The sequence below is a fragment of the Belonocnema kinseyi genome, chromosome 3 (assembly GCF_010883055.1).
Source record: "Belonocnema kinseyi isolate 2016_QV_RU_SX_M_011 chromosome 3, B_treatae_v1, whole genome shotgun sequence".
Classification (NCBI taxonomy): Eukaryota; Metazoa; Arthropoda; class Insecta; order Hymenoptera; family Cynipidae; genus Belonocnema; species Belonocnema kinseyi.
Genome location: NC_046659.1, coordinates 122,970,149 through 122,993,814, shown reverse-complemented (window position 1 = coordinate 122,993,814; position 23,666 = coordinate 122,970,149). Strand labels below are relative to the sequence as shown.

General features: G+C 26.8%; 3 protein-coding genes across 5 annotated transcripts in view; 2 read left to right on the top strand and 1 right to left on the bottom strand.

Annotated features, from left to right (window-relative positions):
- LOC117170344 (probable galactose-1-phosphate uridylyltransferase) overlaps positions 1 to 2,419 on the top strand; it is a 10,580-nt gene extending 8,161 nt beyond the window's left edge. For both annotated transcript variants that reach the window (XM_033357082.1, XM_033357083.1), the window contains exons 5-7: positions 679 to 907; positions 1,005 to 1,221; positions 1,318 to 2,419. In XM_033357082.1, the coding sequence (XP_033212973.1) occupies positions 679 to 907; positions 1,005 to 1,221; positions 1,318 to 1,553 (682 nt within the window). In that variant the 3' untranslated portion in view covers positions 1,554 to 2,419. The remainder of the gene's footprint in view (positions 1 to 678; positions 908 to 1,004; positions 1,222 to 1,317) is intronic.
- On the bottom strand, positions 1,660 to 13,976 carry LOC117170342 (adenylyltransferase and sulfurtransferase MOCS3). 2 transcript variants are annotated; one of them, XM_033357080.1, is made up of 6 exons: positions 13,806 to 13,976; positions 13,426 to 13,710; positions 9,076 to 9,289; positions 4,725 to 5,023; positions 2,030 to 2,485; positions 1,660 to 1,947 (listed from the first exon to the last, which is right to left on the bottom strand). In XM_033357080.1, the coding sequence occupies exons 2-6, from the start codon at positions 13,601 to 13,603 to the stop codon at positions 1,799 to 1,801; spliced, it is 1,296 nt and encodes a 431-aa protein (XP_033212971.1). In that variant the 5' UTR covers positions 13,604 to 13,710; positions 13,806 to 13,976; the 3' UTR covers positions 1,660 to 1,798. The 2 variants fall into 2 exon arrangements, with proteins under 2 accessions (XP_033212971.1, XP_033212972.1); XM_033357081.1 differs by having other exon boundaries at positions 13,426 to 13,685.
- A 2,087-nt stretch (positions 13,977 to 16,063) lies between these two features.
- The window catches only part of LOC117170345 (ras-related protein Rab-39B), a 21,923-nt gene continuing 14,320 nt past the window's right edge, over positions 16,064 to 23,666 (top strand). The window contains exon 1 of the mRNA XM_033357085.1: positions 16,064 to 16,471. Coding sequence (XP_033212976.1) covers positions 16,364 to 16,471 — 108 coding nt within the window. The 5' untranslated portion in view covers positions 16,064 to 16,363. The remainder of the gene's footprint in view (positions 16,472 to 23,666) is intronic.

Below are 23,666 nucleotides of genomic sequence, written 5' to 3'. Positions count from 1 at the left end.
TTGAAATCTTTTGAAATCTTTAGAAATCTTTAAAATATGAGGTGCATGCCTTCGTTAAATCTTTGGAATCCTTAAGATATTTGTGAGATTTTAAAAATCTTTCGAAATCTTTGAAATTTTTGATATGTGATTTAAATGCCTTTTTTTAAATCTTTCTAAAATCTTTGTGAAATCTCCTGAAATACTTTCAAATCGTTTAAAATCTTTGAAATATGATGTACTCGCCTTTGTGAAATCTTTTGAATCTTTGTGAAATCTTCTCAAATATTTAGAAACCTTCAGAAATCTTTAAAATCTTCAAAAATCTTTTGACACCTTTAGAAATATTTGAAATCTGATGTAAATGCATTTGTGCATTCCTTTTCATTCATTTGAAATGTTTGAAATCCTTCTGAAATCTTTGTGAAGGCTTTTGAAAAACTAATAATGTTTATAATTTTTAAGCTGTATAGCACCAAAAATATGTACTTTAAAATTCTGTAACACATTTTAAATATGGAAATACTAAACGCTTATCAGAAAAGAATAGAAAATTCAAGGTTGTCATGAAAAATTCTGAGATTTCCAGGTTCTCAAGGTTGAAATAATTCAAGGAGAATTCCAGGTTTTCAAGGTCCTACTTATTGTTAGTTAAAAGGGTAGAGTCTAAATTCAAGATTGTTTACTTTGATTTATAAGGTGGATTAACGAGATGTTGGATTTGGGGAGGAAGTGGACCTGGGTTCAAATATTCGAGAATAGAGGAGCCCTAATGGGATGCAGCAATGCTCATCCACACTGTCAAATTTGGGCAAGTTCCTATTTACCGAATGAAGCCCGAGCCAAGGACAGGTTACTCTCTGATTACTATCGTAAAAAAGGAAACCCTCTTCTTGTCGATTATATGCAGAAGGAACTTTTGAAAAAGGTTCGAATAATTTCTAGGTAGAAAAAATATTGTAGGCGAAATTAAAAGATGGAAATTAAATCAATCTTTAACTTTTACAATAATTTTATTTCCAAAGGAACGAATCGTAATAGATAATCGAGATTGGCTCGTAGTTGTGCCATTTTGGGCAGTCTGGCCCTTCGAAACCATGGTCCTGCCAAAGAAGCAAGTTCAGAGAATGCAAAATTTGACCAAAACCCAGCAAGAATCGCTTGCAATTGTCATGAAAAAACTCTGCACTAAATACGACAATCTCTTCAAATGTTCATTTCCATATTCAATGGGGTGGCATGGTAATAACGCCTGCTCTTTAGATTTTACTTTCTACATCATTTCGTTTCAAGAATTGTTCTAAAAATTGAATATAATCTTTTTCTTATCAATTTCAGGTGCACCAACTGGGCCAGATTCGAATAAAGATTGCAGTTACTGGACCTTTCATGGAATTTATCTTCCACCGTTGCTACGATCAGCAAACATAAAAAAACATATAGCTGGATATGAACTTTTAGCTCAGCCTCAACGCGATTTAACTCCTGAACAAGCAGCCGAAAAAATGCGAAATCTTTCTGACCTTCATTACAAACATCCCGAAACTAGTATCTATCCTGATGAAGAAAACTAAAATATTATATGTAATTCATGAAATTTGTGCAATCATAGTCCGATGTGTCATTTCATTGTGAAATAGGGTGACATAGATCGGTCAATAGTTATAGAGAAAATTAATATATGTGAAATAGAAAAGAGTTTATTTATAAGCAAAATATGTTAACAATACATATAAAAACTTGAGTTTAAACTCAGAGGTAGCCCAAAAAGTATAGAGAAAATATACAAACTATACAAAAGGAAAGTTTTGTTTTCTGGTTAGTACACTGGGAACCGCAGGTCAATTTTTGTCGCCCAGGCATGAAGACCACCGACGATATCTTTAATTTCTAATTGATCAGGTAGCACATTTTGCAAAATTCGCACTGCCTTTTGCGAATCATTTCCCCTCCGACACAGAACGAAAACTGCAAGAAATTTTAGTATTTTAATTTTTGTTTAAATAAATTCTTAATTTTATTTATTCGTTAAAGTAAAATAAGTACGAACCATTCGGAACATCAGATCCAGTTTTATAAATCTCACTTTTAATCGTGTCGAGACTGCTTTCTTTGTCAATGTCACTGATTGGAATGTTAATCGACTTTTTGAGTCGACAAATTTCAAACTCTTCGGGAGAGCGAACATCTATCAAAACATGAGACTTTTCACATGCTATTTCATTATATTTATCTACTGTTATTCTTTCGTAGTTTTTCAAAACTTTTAAATCAGGATTTTTATCTACTGCTTGCGCTCCACAAAATTGTTCGTAGTCTATCAATTCGCATTTCTTAGCGCTTTGTCCGCAGTAAAGACAATCTGGATTTTTGAGACGTAAGCGAATATTTCTGAATGTAGTTTCTAATCCGTCAAACAATAAAAGTCGACCAGAAAGAACTCCTGGTAAATTCAGAATTATTTTTATCGCCTCCTGCGCTTGTAGGACACCTATCACTCCCACGACTGAAAACCAAAGTGTTACAGTATTTTAAAGAGAATTTTGAAGTATTTAAAATCTTTAAGAATTGATATTTCAAACATATAGACAATCATTTCCTCAATTTAAAAAAATGGATTTATCAAGTTTTACTCACTCCTAATTTATTTTGACTTCCAACAGGGAATTTTTGACATGGAACGGAATTTTTTAGCAGAATTTTTATTCGGATTTAGAACAAAGGAATTTAGAAGAATCCCTGTTACAAGTCAGAATTTGTCACGATTTGAAAGTTCCCTCTCACAAATTTTAGATAAAGAAAGTACTGCAAGGAGTTTTTAGAGCAGAATTATTTCAAAGAAGAAATATTACTGATTTATAATAGAATATTTTATTACATTGTTCGTTGCGAATTTATCTTTCGTTAGTCAAAAACTAAAATATTTGGTTAAAAGTTGAACTCTTTGGTTAAAAATGATTATTTGTTGCTGTTGAAAATTCATCATTTTAATTAGAAATTCATCTGCAATTTTCTTAAAAATCCACATATTGTGTTGAAAAATCGATTTCTTTAAATAAAAAATTATCTTTTTTTTTGTAACATAATGCTCTTCTTTAAAAATTCTTCTGTTCGGTTTAACTCTTTTTTTACAAATTATTTTTTTGGTTAAAGATTCATCATTTTAATTGAAAATTAATCTCTCGTTGAAAATGTAACTACTTTGTTGAAAATCAATTTTTTAACTAAAAATTTAACTATTCCAGTAAAAAATTAGACGATTTTGTTTAAAATCTGTTTTTTGCTGTTTTTTAAGAATTAGATTTTTAACAGAAAAGTTAACCATATCATTTTTGGCTGAATATATGTATCTTTTGTGGATGAAAATTGATCATTTCTTGGTCAAAGTTCAACAATTTGAATGAAAATTTGTATTTTTTAATTGAAAATTCAATTACTTCATGGAAATCCATATATTGTTGAAAAAAACGATTTTTTAATAGAAAATGATCTTTTTCTTTTCAAGTTAATCTTCTTGTTTAAAAATTCTTCTTTTCGGTGGAAAATTCAAGTATTCCAGCTTAATATTTATCAATTTAGTTGAAAATTCATCTTTTAAATTGTAAATAAAATTACTTGGTTGAAAGTTCAACTCTTTTGTTAGAATATATTTTTTTGGTTGAAGAATAATAATTTTAATTGAAAATTCATCTCTGGTTGAAAAATTAACTACTTTCCTGAAAATCATTTTTTTAACTAGAAAATGAACTATTCTAGTAGGAAATTAAACTATTTTGCTTAAAATCTATTTTTTATTAAGAATAAGGTTTTTAACAAAAAATTTAGCCATTTTACAACATATTATACAAAATTCAAGTATTTCAGTTAAATATTTATCATTTTAGTTAAAAAATTCATCTTTTATATTGCAAATAAAATTACTTGGTTGAAAGTTAATCTATTGCGTTATTAATATATTTTTTGTTTAGGATTCATCATTTTAATAAAAAATTCATTTTTATGTTTGCAATATGAAATATTTGATTAAAAACTTCGTTTTTTCTTTGAGTGGAAAGAAATGATCGTTGTCGAATATTTTACTTTTTTCTCGAAAATTTGTTTACTCTTTGGTTTAAAATTTTTTTGTTTTTTAAACTGAAAATGTAACAATTATTCCAGTTGAATGTTCCATTATTTTTGATAAAAGTTCTATTCTTTGGTCGAATATTCATTTTTTGACTAAAGACTTAATTATTTATTTTTTGGTTTAAAATTTTTCTTTTTTATTTAAAAATTTATCTTTTTTTGTTTAAATTAATCTTCTTGGTTGAAAATTCATCATTTTGGTCAAAAATGCAATTACTCTAGTAAAAGGTTCATCATTTTAGTTAAACATTCATAAGTTTTATGGTCAAACGGAACTATTTTCTTTAAAACCTGTTTTTTTTTAAAATTAATTCTTTCAACTAAAAGTTAAACTATTTCATTTTTTGTTTAAAATTGATATTTTAGTTCAAAATTGATTTATTTTGCAATTTTTTGCTCTGCTGTGTAAAAGGATGTTAAGAATGGACGTCAAGAATTGAAAAAAATTATTACGCTTAGCGAAAAGTATGAATATGTTACTTTTAGTTGACCAGGAAAATAGAAAAACTTGAACCGGAAAATCGGGAATTTGAAATCGTCCACCGAATCGCCACCCTATTTAATCTAAATGAGATTTTATATTTCAAATGAGATTTAATTGTAATGAAAAGTCATTATACCTGTCCCGAGAATACCACCATCGCTACAATTTGTTACAGCTTGAGGAGGTGGTGGTTTTGGAAATATGCATCTGTAGCAAGGCCCGTCGTAATTGTAAACTGTAAGTTGTCCTTCAAATTTTAAAGCTGATCCAGAGATCAGAGGTTTTCCACTAATGACACAAGCATCATTCAATAAGTATCGTGTAGCTACGTTATCAGTGGCATCCAATACGACATCAAAGTCCTTTATAATGTTCAAGGCATTGTCACTTTTAATTTGCATTTTGTAGGGAGTAACTTTTACACTGCTGTTATGTCTAAAACATATTTTAAAAGCAGATAATCAGATACAAGTCCTAACCTGTTTTATATATCTCAGGCCTCGGGCCTATTTGTGATATTCCAAAATAGTGTCATGCATTTTCAAATATTTATAATATTTGTAGAAACATACTTTAGAACCCCTGAAATCTGTTGCGACCCTCTAAAAATTCCTGGAAGAATCCGCAATCTTTTTCAATCCTTCGAGATCTTCAAAAGCGCTTAAAATATTATATTTTTTCTTGAAAACCTACGAATCCCTTAAACGTGATGAAATCCCTTAAAATTCTTAGAAATCCCTAGAAATCTTTCAAATATAATTCATATCCTGGATACCTTTTCAAATTCCTTTGAATTTTTCTGAAATTCGAAAATCTTTGAAACCTCTTAATAAAGTTGAAATTCGCTTTTAGTTTGAAATAATCAATTTTGGAATGGTAATAAATTTAAAATAGATCGATAATAATTAAAGAAATATAAATTTGTTTATTTTTTAATCACTGAATTTGAAATTATTAGATTTCGAACGTTTCCGACTTAAAAAATTTACACTACGAAACAATATCAGTTATCCCAATTTCGAAACTGCTTGTCTTTTCCCTGGCCAATTTTTTATTTTCCCTGACCGTTATAAATTTTTCTTTTTAGTATAAAAAAACTTTGCACCTAGAAGAGCAATATTTATAATGCAAAAAAAATGTTTACTTCTAAATTTATTTTAGACTCTTTCAGTCACAACAATCATAAAGCATTTTATAAACTTCAACTTTAGTATATGGAAATTTCTCGCTTCGAAAATGAATCCCGTGCATGTCCCGTACGAATAAATGTCCTGTAAAATTCCCGCTTTTCACATTTTTCTTAGCGTTCTTAGGCAATACATAAACTACGTCAGCAATTTTGGGCCTTTTTCGACCTTCTCCTTCCCCCGAAAGCAACGTAGCCGTTGGCGAAAACCGGATTTGACGTTTGTAAATTCTTATAAATAAAATTAATGTAGATAAAATATTGAAATCAATAGGAAACACTTTAAATTCCAAAGATTTCAAGTCGAAATACATTGCACTTTCAACAAAATAGTTGAATTTTGAACCAAAAACGATTATCTTCTCAAAGAGGTGAATTTTCAATACAAAGTGACGAATTAAAAAAATAACTTTCAACCAAACAGTTGCACTGACAACCATATATATTAACTTTTCAATAAAAGAGACGAGTTTTCCAAAAAATAGTAAAAGATTTAACCAAATGGTACAATTTTCAAGCCAAAAAGAAGAATTTTTTCGAAGACAGCTGAAATTTAAACAAAAAAGCACTTTTCAACCAAGAAAGATAAATTTTTAATCCAAAAGAATGAATTTTCAACAATATAGTTGAATTTTCCACCATAATTGTAAATTTAACAAAAAAGTTAAGTTTTCCAAAAATAAATCATCTTTTAACAAAATATTTAAATTTCTAATCAAATAGTTGAATTTTTAGCATAAAAATATCACGTTTCAAGAATATAGTGGAATTTATAAAAAAAAGATTAAAATTCAATCAAATATTTGAAATTTGAATATATGAATGTTTTAGAAAACATTGGACTTTTGATTAATAATTTTCTACCTAAAAGGACGACTTTTCAACAAAATACATTAATTTTCTATCTAATAGTTGAATTTGTATTTTCTACAATATACAGTGTAAAGTTTCAACCAAAAATAGAATAGGTAATTTTCAGATAAAAACTCTTGATAAAAAAATAACCTTGAAAAAAAAACTAATTTTCAATAAAAAAAAAAAAAACATTTTTGGCCAAGAATATTAACGTTCTATAAAAAAAGACAAATTTCCAACTTTTCAAATATAAGCTGGATAAAGTTTTAACCGAACCTTGAACAGTAACATTTTCAGATTTAAAAAATATTTTAAAAAAATTAATTTCCAAGAAATTTATTAAATTTTCTACACAATTATTTCATTTTAAAGCCGAAAAGATGGATTCTCTACAAATAAAATGAATTTTTAACCCAAAAATATGGTTTTCTAACTAAAAAATCTAATTTTAAACCAAATAGTTTCACTTTCTACCAAATTGTTGAATTTGCACGCCAAAAAGATGAATTTCCTACAAAAGAAGTAGAATTTTTAACATAAAAATTTATTTAAAATCAAATAGTTGAATTCTCAACCGTAATTACGAATCTTTAATATACAAAATTAATTTTTTTTACAAAGTACAGAGTGGCCGTTTTAATCGACGAAATAAATGCCCGGCCATTTCCCGGTTTTTTCCCGGTTCGAAAAAATTTTTCAGGGTAAATGAAATTTAAAACATGGAAAACTAAAGCTAAACAATTTTCCACTTGAGGTAATAAAAACTGAGCTGAAAATGAAATTACTCAAAGTGGAGTTGTTAAATTTTTTTAATGAAATTAAAAAGTTTTGAATTAAAATTTTGTGTATTCAAATGCTCAATAATTTGCGCGTATAAAATTGAAGGTACTAACATTTTTCAAAATAAAAAAATATAAATCCACGTTACCATTGTCAATGTTCTAAATTAAAAAATCAATCAATGAACTTTCAAATTCTCAAAATTATGTTTTTAAGGAATTTTAAGCTGGAAACATCAAATATTGAAAAATTGAAAAAATTTTAACTGAACTTCTAAATATCTGTCAAAATAAATTGAATTTTGTCTACAATTTTCAGAAAATCCTGCAAATTTTAGAAAATTTCTTCACAATTTGGATGTATAAATAACAATTGAACATTTATTAGTTGTAGGCGAAAGTCGAATAATTTTAAGAGATATGTAGAAGTTTTGAAAAGATTCAAACCTAATGTAAAAATTAAAATTATAGCCTAATATAAAACAAAATGTAGATTTTCGCAGATTTTAAACAAAAAAATTAGATTCGTTTCAAGAATGGTTAAAGGCTTCAAAAGAATAAAAACCTTTTTTTTAAGATTCCTGTGAAAATTAAAAATAACTTTCCATTTTGAAAAATTATTTTAAGAGAATATTTAAAAAGTTTTTCAAAGATTTAAACAAAATTTTCAAAAAAGATTCTAGAAGATTTTTAGAATACTTTCTAAAATTAGCTTGATAATTTTTAATCTTTTTAACTTCTAAATATCTCTTAAAATTACTGAAATTTTTTCTACAAATGTTTATTTGTAAATTATACATCGAAATTTAAAAATGTCACTTACAAATGAAGCATTTTTCAAATACAAAAATAAAAATTATAACGTTCAAAGTTTAAAGACTCTTCGAAATTTTAACAATTCCAGGTTTTCTATGTCAAAAAAATCAGTTAAACATTCTTTACTTTTAAACATTTGGTTTCAATTTACTTGTCTTAAATAAAAATGCAAATATTGCTAAATATTCAATAATTAATCTTTTTTTTAAATTAAAAATTTCAAATTGAATGGGTTAAAAATTGAATATTTTAGACTGAAACAATATTTTAAATTTAATAAAATCCTTTAATTAAGAATATATTATTATGAAGTTATTTTTAAGTTGAAAATAGTTTATAAACTTTCAGTCACACTTTCACATTTGTTTAATGACGAAGACTTTCAAATTGAAACCGTTTAAGTTTTAACGTTAAAATATTAAAATTCTTAAATTTTGAACTGGTTTAAAATGGTTTTGTCAAATCGGTTTTGTTGACTTTTTATTACTTAATGTACAGATAAATTTAAAAAAATTATTTATTTATTGATAAAAATGTTTTTTATCCAAAGTTTTTAACATCAAAGGATTTTATTTTTTATTTGTTCAAGTCTATAAGAGAACATTTAAAATTTTTAAAAATAAAAAATGTAAGCTTAGAAATAAAAATTTTGAATCGAAAATTTGTTGAGGTAAAAAATTTTGAATTACGCATTGTAAGGTAAATTATAGCATAATTGAAAAACATTACAATTCAACTAATTATTTAAAAACTGTTGAAATCGAACGTGGACAGATTTTTTGGGTTGACGACAATCCAAATCCACCTTGTAATTTAATGAAACTTTTAAATTGCTACTTCAAAAAATTCACCTTTTCAGGGCGACTTTTACCGCCTCTACTTTTGGTGTGCCAATATCTGCTGATGAAAATAATATTTGTCTGTGGAGGTTGTTAATTTCGATATCATCATAATCAACTATTCCAATATGTCCGATTCCCGCTCCTGCTAAATATAATGCTGATGGACAACCAAGACCTCCAGCTCCCACGATGAGAACTGATGCATTTTTCAAACGGACTTGCCCTGCAGAGAGAATTATAATTAAATATTTCGACTCATAAATTCATACAAGGCTAGTCCCGACTAAATACAACCTGAAAGAGCTTTCAAATACAGTTTCTCATCTGAACGTGTTTCGGGAATGCTCCTCTGTTATTTTAAGCCAAAAAAAGAAAAAATCGTACTACGCGTTTTTGAGAAAAACTTTTTTTTCACTTTTAAGGTAGTTATGCCAAAAGTCAGATATCTGAAAAAATAGTTTTTCTATGATTTCATGAATAAAAATATTATAACTGATGTTATTCAAAATTTAAAACATTATTTTTTATGAAAAATATTAAAATTCACAAAAAAAAACATTCATTTGAAGCATGTTTTTTTGCAATTGCATTGTTTCTGACCCTCCCTTCTTACCAATTTTTGAAAAATGATTGCATTTTAATAAATTACGGCTTATTTTTTTCGGGAAACCACTCTCTATGACTCTGTTCCCAATTTTAAAAATAACTAAATAATCTTAAAAAATAATTATTTGTTTAAAATTTTATTGAAATGTAATGATTTTTTAAAAATTAGTAAGAAGCTACGATCAGAAACAATTCAACTGCGAAAAACATTGTTAAAATTAATATTTTTTTTGTGAATTTTAATATTTTTCATACAAAATAATGTTTTTTATTTGGAATGAAAAACTATTTTTTTAGATATCTGACTTTTGGCATGACAACTACCTTAACGATTAAAAATATTATTTTTCTCAAAAACGACACAAAATACGAATAGCATTTCGTACTTTAAACTTGTTTCCCTTTTTGAAATCTATAAAAATATACTATCACTAGATTCTTATTTTGTGTATTTTAAACAATTTCCCCCAAAAAATAGAAAAAAAAATAGAAAAATCGACTAACATAGCATTTAGTTTAACAAACTAAATTTTATTTTTAAAAACATGTTTTATCTCCAAAATGGAAGAAAACTCATTTTTAATAATTAAAAATCTTATTTTTTTCGACAACGACGCCAAAAATGAAAATAATTTCATAGTTCCAAATTGTTTCAATTCCTGAAATCAATACAAATATACCCTTACCAGATGTTTATATTGTGTATTTTAACTAATTATTTTGTAAAAAATAAGAAAAACTCGATAAAAGTCTACTAAAAATAGGTTTCTTCTAGTTCTAGTTCAGTGGTTAAAAAAAATGAGATTGTTTATCGTTAAAAATTATGTTTCTTCAATTTCAGGCATGAAAAAAAGTTCTTTACTTTGAACCTCAGCAACGTTAATATTCGCAAGGAACATGTTCTTTATATTGTTATTGATCTAGAGACAAATATTTAAAAGAAAAAATGCTAAAGTTCATTAAACTAAATGCTATTTTAGTCGATTTTTATAGTTTCTTTTCTTTTTTGGAAAAATTGGTAAAATACACAAAATAAACAATTACTATGGGTATACATAGTTTTACAGATTTCCAGAAGGGTAACAATTCCGAACTATGAACTGCTATTAATCTCTCAAAACGAAAAAATCATTTTTCACAAAAACTCGCAGTACGTTTTTTTCTTTCTTGGCTTAAAACCCCCAAGGGGCAACCTCGAAATATGTGCAAAGGAGAAACTGAATGTGCAAATACTTTTCGTTTGAATTTAATCGAAGCCAGTCGTGAATATTAGGGTGGACAATGAATACATTGGAAATTTATTTGTTGAATTTGTATGCATATAGTCCCCAAATTTGTTCAAATCTACACAAAAAAATGTTGCGCAAACCCCCATAAAGTTTAAAACGTCATTCTCATTAGAAAAAAATGTGTTGTAAATTCTATTGAGAATCGTCAATATTAGCTAAATTGAACTGAAACTCGACTTTTCTCTTTGCAATTAGCCATAGAATATGAATAAAATATATATTACTTTTTGAACGGCAGTCCCACAAGTCGGTTTTACAGGGTCCCAAAAGACCTCATGAGTGAAAAAGGTGTTTTGCGCGTTTTTTTTTTTAACTAATCATAATTTTTTTGCGTTTTTTCACCAATTTTCCATTTTTTGTCCAATTTTTAATTAAAGTTGGCAATCGTTAATTAATGTTAACAAAAATAATGGTTTGAACAATTTATTATTTTTAATAATATTATCCTTGAATAATGCTAGAAATTGCGTTTATTTCTGAAATTTATGTCCAATTTTCACTTTAAGTGAATAAATATTTAATTAAGTTGATCAAAAATAATTATTTAAACAAATTATCGTTATTTGCAGCTATCTTCTTCTATAATAATACAAGATAGATGCTGTTTTTTTAAATTTTGATCTTTTTGTTCACTTTTCAATTAGAATGCAGTAATAATTCATTCATGCTAAAAAAAATTGTTTAAACACTTATTATTATAATGGTTAATAATATTCTCTTTGTTTAATGGTAGAAAGTTTCGGTTTTTCTGAAATTTTAAAACTATTTGTTTATTTTTCACTCGGAGTGATTTAATATTTAATTGAATTTAGCAAAAAAAATTGTTTAGACAAATTATTGTTGTTTATAAATATCTTCATCTATATGATTGTTGCCGGATTGTTGCGGGTTTCTCTGCAATTTGTAATCCTTGATCCACTTTTCACTTAGTGAAGTAATAATGAATGCAGATTAATAAATAATAACCACATAATAAAATAATATCACCGATAATAAATAAACATTAAAGAGAATCATATTTTAAACTATCTCTTTCTTTTTTGGGAATATATTTTTCTGAAATAAAACAGATATTTGAAATATTCATTAAATTTCTATATGGATCATATTAAATTAATTACATTATATCAATTATATATTAATTATATAATAATTATTAACCCGCTTTAAGTAAAAAGTTGTAAAAAAGTTTAAAAATTCAGAAAAAAACTGCAACTATCTAAGAATTATGTAAGGAAAGTTAATTATGAACAATAATAAATTGTTTAAACAATTATGTTTGTAAAATTTCAATAATAATGACCAAATTCTAAGAAATTTAAGTATAAATTGTTTTAAAAATTATATTTGTTAACATTAATAATTATCTCACTCTAATTGAAAATTGGACAAAACGTGGACAATTTTTTAAGAAACCACGATAGTCTATCTCTATTCTAAGAGAAAATTGCTCAATTAATAATAAATTGTTTAAAAAATTTATTTAAACATATAATTATCAGTATAAAGTAGTATTTTATGTATCAGAAACAATCTGCATTATAAAAACCACAAAAAAATCATAATTAGCGCCAATAACTCCTAAAACCCATTTGTTCACTTATGGGTTTTTTTTGGGACCCTACACAACAGACTTACGAGGGTGATATTTAAAAAGAAATATTTTATTCGTATTATATGGCTAATTGCGACAAGAAATGTTGAGTTTCAACTTGAGTCACCTAGTATTCACGATTCTGGATAAAATGCACAAAAACGTATTTTTTCTTATGGGAAATACGTGTTAAACTTCATGGGCCTAGCGTCACCTCTAAAAATCTTTTTTTTTTTTTAAACAAAAAAAAAAGGAATTATTTCCTTGAGGATTCGAGAAATTTTCAGAGCAATATGTATGAAAATTCGAAGAAAATTTTTTTGTTTACTCTACATGGAGAAAAATTTCAGGAGATTTTAAAGCATAGGTATCAAAATTTCAGGCATTAAGCCACGCCCCCTTTTCTCAGGTCTTGAATTCTATGCTTTCAGATCGCGGAGTCCGAGACTTTAAAATCACGTAAAAATTGCAGCTCTAAAATCACGCGTTTTCGTGAATAAATCTCTTGAAATTTCTTCCCGTGTCGTGAGTATATTAAGGGCATTGAAACCAAATATACCTAAACGCAAAATTGAAGTTCCTCATTTTACTCGATAAATACAAGAATTGTGAATATTTTTCAAATAATTATGGGAGCTATTTCTGTTTTGAATAAAATCTGTATCGAGTGAAAAATGAGCTAATTTCAATAGTTTTTGTGTACAACATTTTCGTTTTTGATGCTCGGGTTAGAATCCCAAGAAAACGTGGTTCACAAAAACTATTGAAATTAGCCAATTTTTCATTTCCAATAATAGAGTTTTCATTCAAACCAGGAAAAGGCATAATTATCCCTAATTAAATTATTACGCAGCATTAAAATTTACGAACCTTTCACACTAATTTCAGGTAAAAGAATTTGCCTACTGTATCTGGCAATCTCTTCATTGTTTAAACCATTTGCTTGCAATATTTGTTTTTCACGTTTCAGGTCTGCAAGGCGAGTTTCTTTTTCAAGCAAAAGCTTTTGTAAAGACCGGATTTCTTCAATCAAAAGTTCCTCTTCCATTATATTATAAAAAATATGCGTTTACTCAATTTTAGTAACAAAATCACTTTGGTCATAAGCCACGTTTTGAAAATGATATTGTCTAAATTGTAAACATCGAAAATAGCCTAAGATTTTAAATAGATTCGAACACAGAATAAAAAAGATTCAGTTTCTAACTGGAGGTTGAAAAACATCTTCATGTTCCGACGAGAGGACATACCTGGGAATTCGATTTAAAATACAAGACGACTCTCTAACGTAGGAAAAATTGAATAAAGTATAGACAAGTGCTGTTATAAACTTTGGGAAAAAGTACGGACACGATTACCCTGCGAAAAGTCGTGAACAGTTTGAAAAATAGAACTCACTTTGCCCGAAAATTGAAAAACATCATCACCATATGGTGAAATAATAAAAACATCTGATTGCTATATATGTCGTCTGCTAGATGCGCAGCAAAGTGCGCAGGCAAATTTGCCTTAATCCCTCTAAATTCGAAACATTGAAAGTTTCAGCAGATAGGTTTCATAAAACAATAAAAGCTTTTATTGTAACCAAAGTTTAGATTTAGAAACGTTTAAAAGTTTTGCAATATATTAAATTAAATTTGAATCGCTTTAAATTTCTAACGTTTCAAGTGAAAATATTGCATCTTAATGCAATTTAATTATAAAATTAATAATTAATGCAATTTAATGCATTTTTATGCATTTTTAATAACAAAATTGTTGAATTTTCATACAAAAGCTTAATTTATTAAGCAAAATAATTATTTTCTACCAAAAAGACGAGTTTTTAACAAAATGGTTGAATCCTCAATCATAATCAGTAAAAAAAATTATACTGATTCAAAATGCAAAAAAATCTACCAAAAGAGAGATGAATTTTCTGTCAAAATGATTAATTTGTTACCAGAAAAGACTAATTTTCCACCAAAAAAAAGTTCCATTATGGACCGAAGAGATAAATTTTCAACTTATATGGTGAATCTTTACCTGAATTAGTTAAATTTTCAGTAAAAGAAATTGATTTTCAACAAAAAAAACGGGTTTCTAATAAAATAGTAACATTTTTAACCAAACAAATGAACTGCGGACCACCACAAAAAATTACTGTTTATCAAAGTAGTTTAACTTATAGCCAGTAGTTTGATTTTCAAACAAAAAAGGTGTATTCTCAAGAAAAAATGTAATAGTTAATATTTCAATGAGAAAATATTAATTCTTAAGGAAAAATGTATAATATTTGAAATTTCAACCAACAAAATATTTCTATTTTAAATAACCAGAAACTCAAACAATTCATTACAAAATACAAGTTTTCAACAAAATGGCTGAATTAAAAAAAAAATAAATAAATAAATAAATCAAACAGTTGCATTTAAAAAAAAATAATAATGCTCATAATTTTCAAATCCAAATTAAAACTTTGCAACTAAGAAAGATTTTTCAGTCAAGAAAAAGAAACAAACTTTTAACTACATTGTGAAATTTCCAAGCTAAAAAAATAAATATTCATAAAAAAAATTAATTTTTTACAAAGTATTTCAACCGTCCATTTCTACAAAAAACACTTAGACATTATTATTGATCGAATTTAGGTGAGAAACAAGAAAAAGGTGCCTGCGATCAGTAAATAAAAAATTTGATTTATTTTTAATAATTTAAAAACTCTTATCTTAGAAAGCTTGATATTTTTCTTAGAAAATAAAGTTAATTTTCCACTAAGACAGTATAATGACGTCGTATTAATAAAAGATTCAATATTAGATTAATTTAGATTAATACATCTTTTTGTCAAAAAACAGATATCAAGCGGGAATCCTGCCACTGCGAAATCCCTTACGGGTAGCAGAAGATTATTTTTTCAATGTACCTTTTTTTCATTAATCTGAAATTATGAAATCTTAGTGCAAATTTTGAGTGTTCCACAGATTTCGCCATTTTTTTACCCCGTTCTATCAGCCAATCGCAGCTTTAAGACAAAGAAGGGCTTTGAAACAGGCCTTTCTTTATTTAGGGCCTGAAGTTAGGGGCTGTCTTAGGAGTTGAAAATGGGCTAATTTCAACACATTTTGTGTGAAACGATTTTTTTCATGCTCGGGTTTCGAATCCAAAAAAAATTGTTTTACACAAAAAGCACAACAAATATTGAAATAAGCACATTTTTCACTATGAATACAGTCTCAATTTAAAACAGGAATAGGCCCTAAGTACTTGATAAAGATCATAAAGATGTAATTCTAGTATTTATGTATGAAGTCAAACGAGGAACTTCAATTTTGAGGTTATAGTGCCTGGCCTGGTTATATCCAATGCATTTTTTATTATTTATAATTTTCCCGCACTAATACTTGAAAGTTTGAAACATTTCCAATGTTTCATGAAACTTTGCATTTAGCCAAAATTTCGTGAAACTTTACAACCCCCTGAAATTGGCTGCTATTCTGCCTGAATTTCTCATAGCCTTACAAAGCCTCTCTCAAGTTATACAAACCTATATAACTAACCACCCGTATCTCTAGAGTCTAGACCCTAGTTGTCTTGTCATGTCTTGTCAGTAGTGCGTCTTTCATTCTCAGTGATCTTTGTCACTTCCTTTCTATAGTATTTACGTCTGTGTTGGCGTGGTGGCGATTAATATGTACTATGTACGCATATCCATGGTCAGCTGAGATCATTCGAAATCTCGCAATTCAGAATTACGCATTCGAAAATGCTGACTTTTTGAAATCTCACGCGTGTTTGTTGACTCCCGTATTTTTGAGAATCCTTTAAAATGGTGGAACCAATTTTTGATTATCAATTTCGCCTGATACTGATTGGCGACAGCACAGTTGGAAAAAGCTCTCTCCTGAAATACTTCACCGACGGCAAGTTCGCCGAGGTACGTACGCAGTGCTTTTTTTGTCTTCTGCTCTCTTGAAATATTTTAGAACGCGTCCTCAATTAGCAGCAAAATACGAGATTGTGTCGCGACAGCATTTAAATTTCATGTTAATTAGTTGTCAACTACATTTTTTGCTTTTAAGATTGATGAATCATTTTAATGCAGAACGTCGCATTTTGCGTCTAGGTCGTCCAGGATGTAGGCAAGCAGACTGTTCCCAGAGTAACGTTTACGTTATGATAATGGAATTAATAGATAAATTAAAAAGAATAAAATATTTGTACTTTTATTTATGGTGCACGAACTATAATGATGTTGTGTTTAGATGACAGTAGAATTCACAAGACAGTGCTTTATTTATGTACTTTTTTTCGCGAGCATAATGCACAAAACAGTTAAACGTAGAAAAATACGCGCAGTAATTCTGTCTAGGTATTTTCGATTATGTGTAACTCTGTGTTTACTGTTCCATCACAAAAGGATGACATGAAAACAATGACACACAAAGATATTTTTTTCGACTAGTAATATATGCTCCGTAAAAGTTCCTTTCCAAACGTTTAATTTTAGTTTTCCGTTTTGAAGGAATAGCATTTCTAAGTTTTGGAGATCAATTTGTTTATTGAAAAAATGTTTGATGCTGAATGGTGATGGAATTATAATATGGTAAAAATAATGTAAATAGATTAATCTGTTTCTAATTATTTAAAATTAAAATATTTTTTAGTCGAAATTTCAAATATTATACGTTTTTCGTTGAGAATTAATGTTTTCTGGTTGAAATATTAACTATTACATTTTTTTATGCATTCGCCTTTTTTGTTTAAAAATCAAATGACCTTGTTATCGAATTTATAATTCCAAGGAACCTGGTCTGGGTATCAGCGACCTTGAAAACCTTGAATTTGAGTTTTTTGTTGCTTTAAAACATTTATTTGATTGAAATATAAAAATTGATTTAAATCTGTTAGTCTGTTATGAAAAAAACACCTTGTTTAGAAGAAATCTTGAACTGAAAAATTTTTTATTTATCAAGATATAAATAAATAGATTTAAGGTTTCTTTTGGTAGAATGTACTAATTATTTTATAGGTTGCAATGAACAGACTTTAATATTGTGAATAATCTCATAAGTTTTCTTATTTTTTCGCCAATAAAGACTGTTAAAGTATATGCTTTTTGTGATATTGAATTTACAACTTATAAAAATTATTAGTTGCAAATTACGATGTTACTTCAATTACAGAATTGTAATGAACCATGGCTATACAACGGACTTTTCGAGGGGTTGACCTCTCAGTTTTTGAGTTTACACCAGACTTCAAAAGGTTACAAATTAATTCTGAAGATTTCAAAGCTTTCATAATATTTGAAAGAATTTTTAACATTTCAAACAGATTTCACATAGAATTTAAATATTTTAATGATTCTAAATGTTTACAAAAGATCTCAGATTCATAAGAATTTCAAAGATTTCGAAAATATTTCAAAAAACCAGATTTCAGATATTTTAAACAATTTCAAAAAGTTTCAATTTTGAGAACATTCCAAAAGATTTCACAAAAATTTAAAAAAATGTAAGGATTTCAAAGACTGTACAAACGCTTACAAATATTCCCAAAGATTTCAAAAAGGCGACTTATATTCGCAAAAAATTATTTTATTAATTGTTCTGCTTTCTTTGGAAATTGTTGTATTATATTTTTCGTTGAGAATTCATCTATTTTGATTGAAAATTCACGCATTTTCTTAAAAATTCAACTACTATGTTCGTTTATAAAATAACACTGTTTTGTAGAAAATTCGTCTTCTTGGCTTGAAAATGAAACAATTCAGTGGAAATTTGTTCTTTCTTGTTTAAAAATTCGACTTTTATCGTTCCAAAATTAATCTCTTTTGGTCAAAAGTGTTAACATTTGTTGGTTTAAAATTTAACTATTTTTATAGAAATTAACTAGATTTGGTTGAGAATTCAGCTATTTTCTTGTAAATTCGTTTTTTTTTTTTTTTAATCAACTGTGATTGATTTTAAATTAAAGTCTTTTTTGGTTGAAATAATATCAACTACTATGATACATTTGTTGAGAATCCATCTATTTTTATTAGAAATTCATGCAGTTCGTTAATTCATTTATCTTATTATTTTAAACAAAAATTTGTGTGAAAAGATGATATTTTCGGTTTGAAAATGCATTTTTTGTGTGTAGAAAATTCGTCTTTTTCGTTGGAAATTCGTATTTTACGATTTAAGTGAACTACACAGTTTGGTAAAAAGTTTTACTAGTTGGTTGAAAAATAACCAACGTTTTTGTTGAAAATTCAAGTCTTTATTTTTTTTTTTTTTGTAAAATGTTGATTTTGGTTGACAATTCATCTCGTATTGAAAACTTACCTATTTTCTTTAAAATTCGAATTTTTTGTTGAAAATGTATATTTATTTTGTGTAGGAAAAATATTAGACATAATATTTTATGTACAGAACATTTTTTGCGCAGAAAATATTTTTTGTAGGTATTAACTTTACTATTATGAATAACTGCCGATTGTTTTCTTTCTATTTTAAATTAGTTTTAAGGAGGACGACCCATGTAACACCTCAAAAATAAAAGGGTATATTTTGGGATTTCTCGGGGATAAAGAATATAACGAATCTTTCCAAAACTCTTATGGTTTATTTAGGCCTTTTGAACTAAGAAATAAATTATTATCAGACATAAATATGCATAACATTTTTAATTATATAAGGGCAAATGTTGAACAAGTTCAGCCGGGACATGTGAAATTGCCCGTACTCTAGTTTCTCACAGATTCGTCTGAAATGAAAAAACAAAAATGTTTCTTGAAGTTTATATTCATAGCTTCAGTGTGAACCAAAAAAAGTTTTAAAAAATCATTTTTAACAAAATAGCATCCATTAAAAAAAATTTATTTTTACCCAAAAATTTGCATGAAATTGTTTAAAAAATAACTGTTTAACCAATTTTTTCCAGTTCAGTGAGGTTCACACAAAAGACAATCATTTCAACTATATTTGTATGCCAGGAAAACTCAATCGGTCAAATACTTTTTGAGTTATCTTCCGGGCAGTTATGAAAAATATGAAACCGAGAAAAACGCGTTTAGAGATTTACATGTTGAAAAAAGGCAGCATCGGCAGGCTAGCGCGGGGCGCCTTTTAGGAGTTAAAGAATGCACCTGTGACTCTCTAAACTTTCACAGAATTTTTTTGGGATGACAAGCTTCCATTTAAGCCAAAAAAATAGATTTTTTGAAACCGTTACTTTAATGTTTTTTGATATAGCACGAACCTTTTATAACACGAGAAAATTTTCCAAAACTTCCTCTCAAAGATTATAGGAACCTGTACTCAGGATACTGTGAAAATTGAAAGAAAAATGTTATTGAGTTGATACAAAAAATAAAAATGGAAATACAGCACTCTGGATTTGACTTGCACTTGTATAGTTACTTTTTATTCATTTTTAATAAATTATTTGTTGAAATATAAAAACAAAATTAAATATTAAAGATATTTTCTTGTAAATAAGGTGATATTTTTAATTGTGCAAACATTGACTCAAAGAATATTGTATCAACGAAGGTTTTGATTCTCTTTGGCTTTCTATGTTCATTGTCCGTGGCAATGTTGCAATCGGATTTTGGATTTCTTTTTTCATCCTTCTTAATTTTCTTCAAAATAGTATTTAGTATTAACTTTCTATAATTTAAATAATACTTTATAATTTATTAAATAAAATGTTGACCGGAAAATAAAATTCAGTCAAATAAACTTGCATAAATATTTTAATATTTTTGTAAAGTTGTATCGTTAACCTCTGGTTACTTAAAAACATTAGTTTTATTTTAAATTAAAAATATATTTAAAATCGTATGATAAAAAGGAAGCCTTCTGGAATAATAACTGGGAAATAATAGTGAATTTATTTTTGACCACGAATTTTACAAATCTTTAGAAAAAAAATTTGTCCAGTCACTTGGAATATTACAAATGTCATATACACGTGATGATATAATGCAACTTAAAATAAATTTTTCATCCTTTATATTTTTTTAGGAATTGTTTAAAATTTTGAAATAGGTTTGATTTCAACCGTTTTTAAACAATGCGCAATTTGACAATCTTTTACTTTAAAAAGGTTCCATTTTAGGTTTTCATTTTTTATCTAAAGAATTTTAAAATTCAGTTTTGAAGAATTAAAACAATTACAAATTAAAAGCGTCTTAGTAATACAAATGTAAATGTCCGATTGAAACTTCATAAACTATTTTCAATTTTAATATAAATTCTAAATAATAGATTCATAATTAAAGGCTCTTATTAAACTTCAAATAGTGTTTCAGTCTAAAATATTCCATTTTTAAACCATTCAATTTGAAATTTTTTAATTAAGAAAAAGAATAATCATCTAATATTAAACAATATCTGATTATTCATTTAAAATATGTAATAATAAATTCAAAGTATTTAAAAAAAAAATTGAAACTGAATTTTTTTAATAGGAAGCCTTGAATAGTTCAAATTTGAAAGAGCTTTACCAGTTAGAATGTTACAATTTGAATTGTTCTATTCAAAAGACGTTTAATGTAAAAATTAAATTGTTAATATTTGGTGTAAAAATCACATTTGAACACTTATTATTTTTAGAAAAAATCAAGTTATTTAGATGTTTTGCAAATATTTAAAATTAATTTCAAACTTGAAATTATTTTAAATAATTTAAACGAAGTATTTACGATTCTACGCGCCGGTTCCACCAACCTCAGTTAAATCCGTGGTTAACTGACAGCGGGATAAATGTAATGCCATAGTTAAGTACAGATTATCCTGTCGCGCGTTCCACCACGTTTTTGGTGGTCCCGCTTATCTAACCAGATAGTCGTTTCGAAATAACTCCTGTTTTACTTTTAATAATTCGCGTGATTGGCTACTTGTCGGTCGAGTGAAAAGCAAAGCAATATGGCCGTGCGCGCCAAATTCAAACAAGGTTCACTCCACGTTCGTGACCACACTAACCTAAAAAAAGTGAATTTATATGTGTTTTTTGTTCGTGTTATACTTGGCCGTGTGGCGGCGCCAGCTATGCAGTTGGCCTAGTATTCAAATATTGCACGGCGAAAGTGTTTTAAAAAAAAATGTTTTTCAAATGAAAATAATTTTCTAATAGTTCTAGGTAAAAGATAATAATCTTTCAGATTTTTTATTACCATCCTGAATCAAAAATAATTCTCCATGTCAACCCCAATGCATTTCTACTAACCACAAAAAATCATTATTCGTGCGCAATCATATTAAACATAATTATTTGTGTAGTTTTTAAATGTCCGAAAAGAAAATGGTCTAAATTTTATAACAATTTTTATTATATTATACAATACATATAACATAATATTTATTTGATTTATTAATTTTAATTTATTTTGGATTTCCAAATATTTTAATAAACAAATTATGTGTTTTAATTAACACAATGTGCTTCCTTGTTTAATAATATCATATGTTCTTTCAAGTTCAAAAAATGAACCTTGTTAAAATGATTTATAAAATGGAGGAAAATATGCTAATGTTAATTATAACTAATTTTGGAAAATAACTCGAGGGGAACTTTTGATAAAAATATTTCGGGTTTTCTTTATTTGACAATAACAATTTAGAGTTTAATGTTTTCTTTTTTCTCTGTAGGTAAAAGTTGCAATTCTTATTTAATTCTAATGCTGTATCGCTTATTTTATACCTTAAAAGATTTTCTGAAAATCTCATTGGCAGTTTTTATTTTTTTTTAATTATTTATAAAAACCTATTGTTTACAAAAATAAAGATTTTGTAATCCCTAAATGAAATTTTTTATCAGGAATAAAATAAGCCCTACATCATTTGATTGAATAATAATTGAAACTTTTACCTAAAGTGAGAGAGAAAAACATTAAACTGTAAAAACTACTATTAAATAAATAATGAAAATTATAAAATATTTATTTTAAAAGTTCACCTCAAGTTCTTTTTTAAAAAAACCAGTTATAATTAACAATAAAATATTTTCCTTGATTGTATAAATCATTTTTAACAACGTTTATTTTGTAGCTTGAAATAACTTTAGTTCATGTTCAATTTAAAAACAAGTATAATTAAAATTCCCTTTCCCTCTTAAATCTTAGGCTAAATATCATGAAAATAGTTATGATGAAAACAAATTTTTTGAAATGAATTCAGTAACATTGATTAAATTTTGTTGACTATGTGTAATTCTGCAAAATAAAAATAAATTGTCCTAAAATCTTCCAGAACATAACTTTAAATTTTCCTAATAATCTAGAGAATATTCTTTGACTTTCTAAAAACCTTTCCAATTTCATAAAAACCTGCTCTTTTACAAAATTGTAAAAAATCTACATTTTTCTCCAAATTTTTATGATTATGAAATTTTCATTTTTTTAAAATATTTTTAATATATCTCAACGATCTAAATGTCTTTTGAAATTTTTCCAATTTTCCTTAAAATATTTTAAAGACAAACAAAGTTGCCTTCAAGACTCCTAGATTATTTTTCGAAATTTTGTTGGAAATACTTTGAAATCTTTTAGAAAAATCATTTGACATTTTTCTGGGAATCTAAAGAAAAAAATTGTATTCTCTTGAAACCTTCCGTAATTTTAATCCAACTTCCTGTTTCAAAATCTTCAACAATCTACATTGAAAAAATGGAATTTTTCACAAGTTTAAAAATAACTTGGAATTGTTTGAATAGTTTAAAATGTTTATTAAGCATAATAGCATTTTTTTGTAATTTTGATTCGATTTTCGTTTAAAATCCCTTCTTCAGAATAAAGAAATCATTAAAAATGTTAACAGGAATCTTGAGACAATTTTATTGTTCTCCTAAAACCTTTAAAAATTCTTGAAAGGCTTCTCATTTTTTTGTTCTAAATCATCAAATATGTACATTTCGTTTTAAATTTTTCGGAATCTTCTAAAGATTTTAATTATTTTCGATTCTTTTCAAAACTACATGAAACTTCTACAAATAAAAAAAAAATTAATCCGAAAAAATTGTTTTAAATCTTTCAGATTTTTTTCGACATATTTTTAAATCTTCAACACTTAAAATTAACCTTTAAAAATAATATCTAAATAATTTTGAATTTTCCTAAAGTCTTATTGTCCGTTTAATAGCAA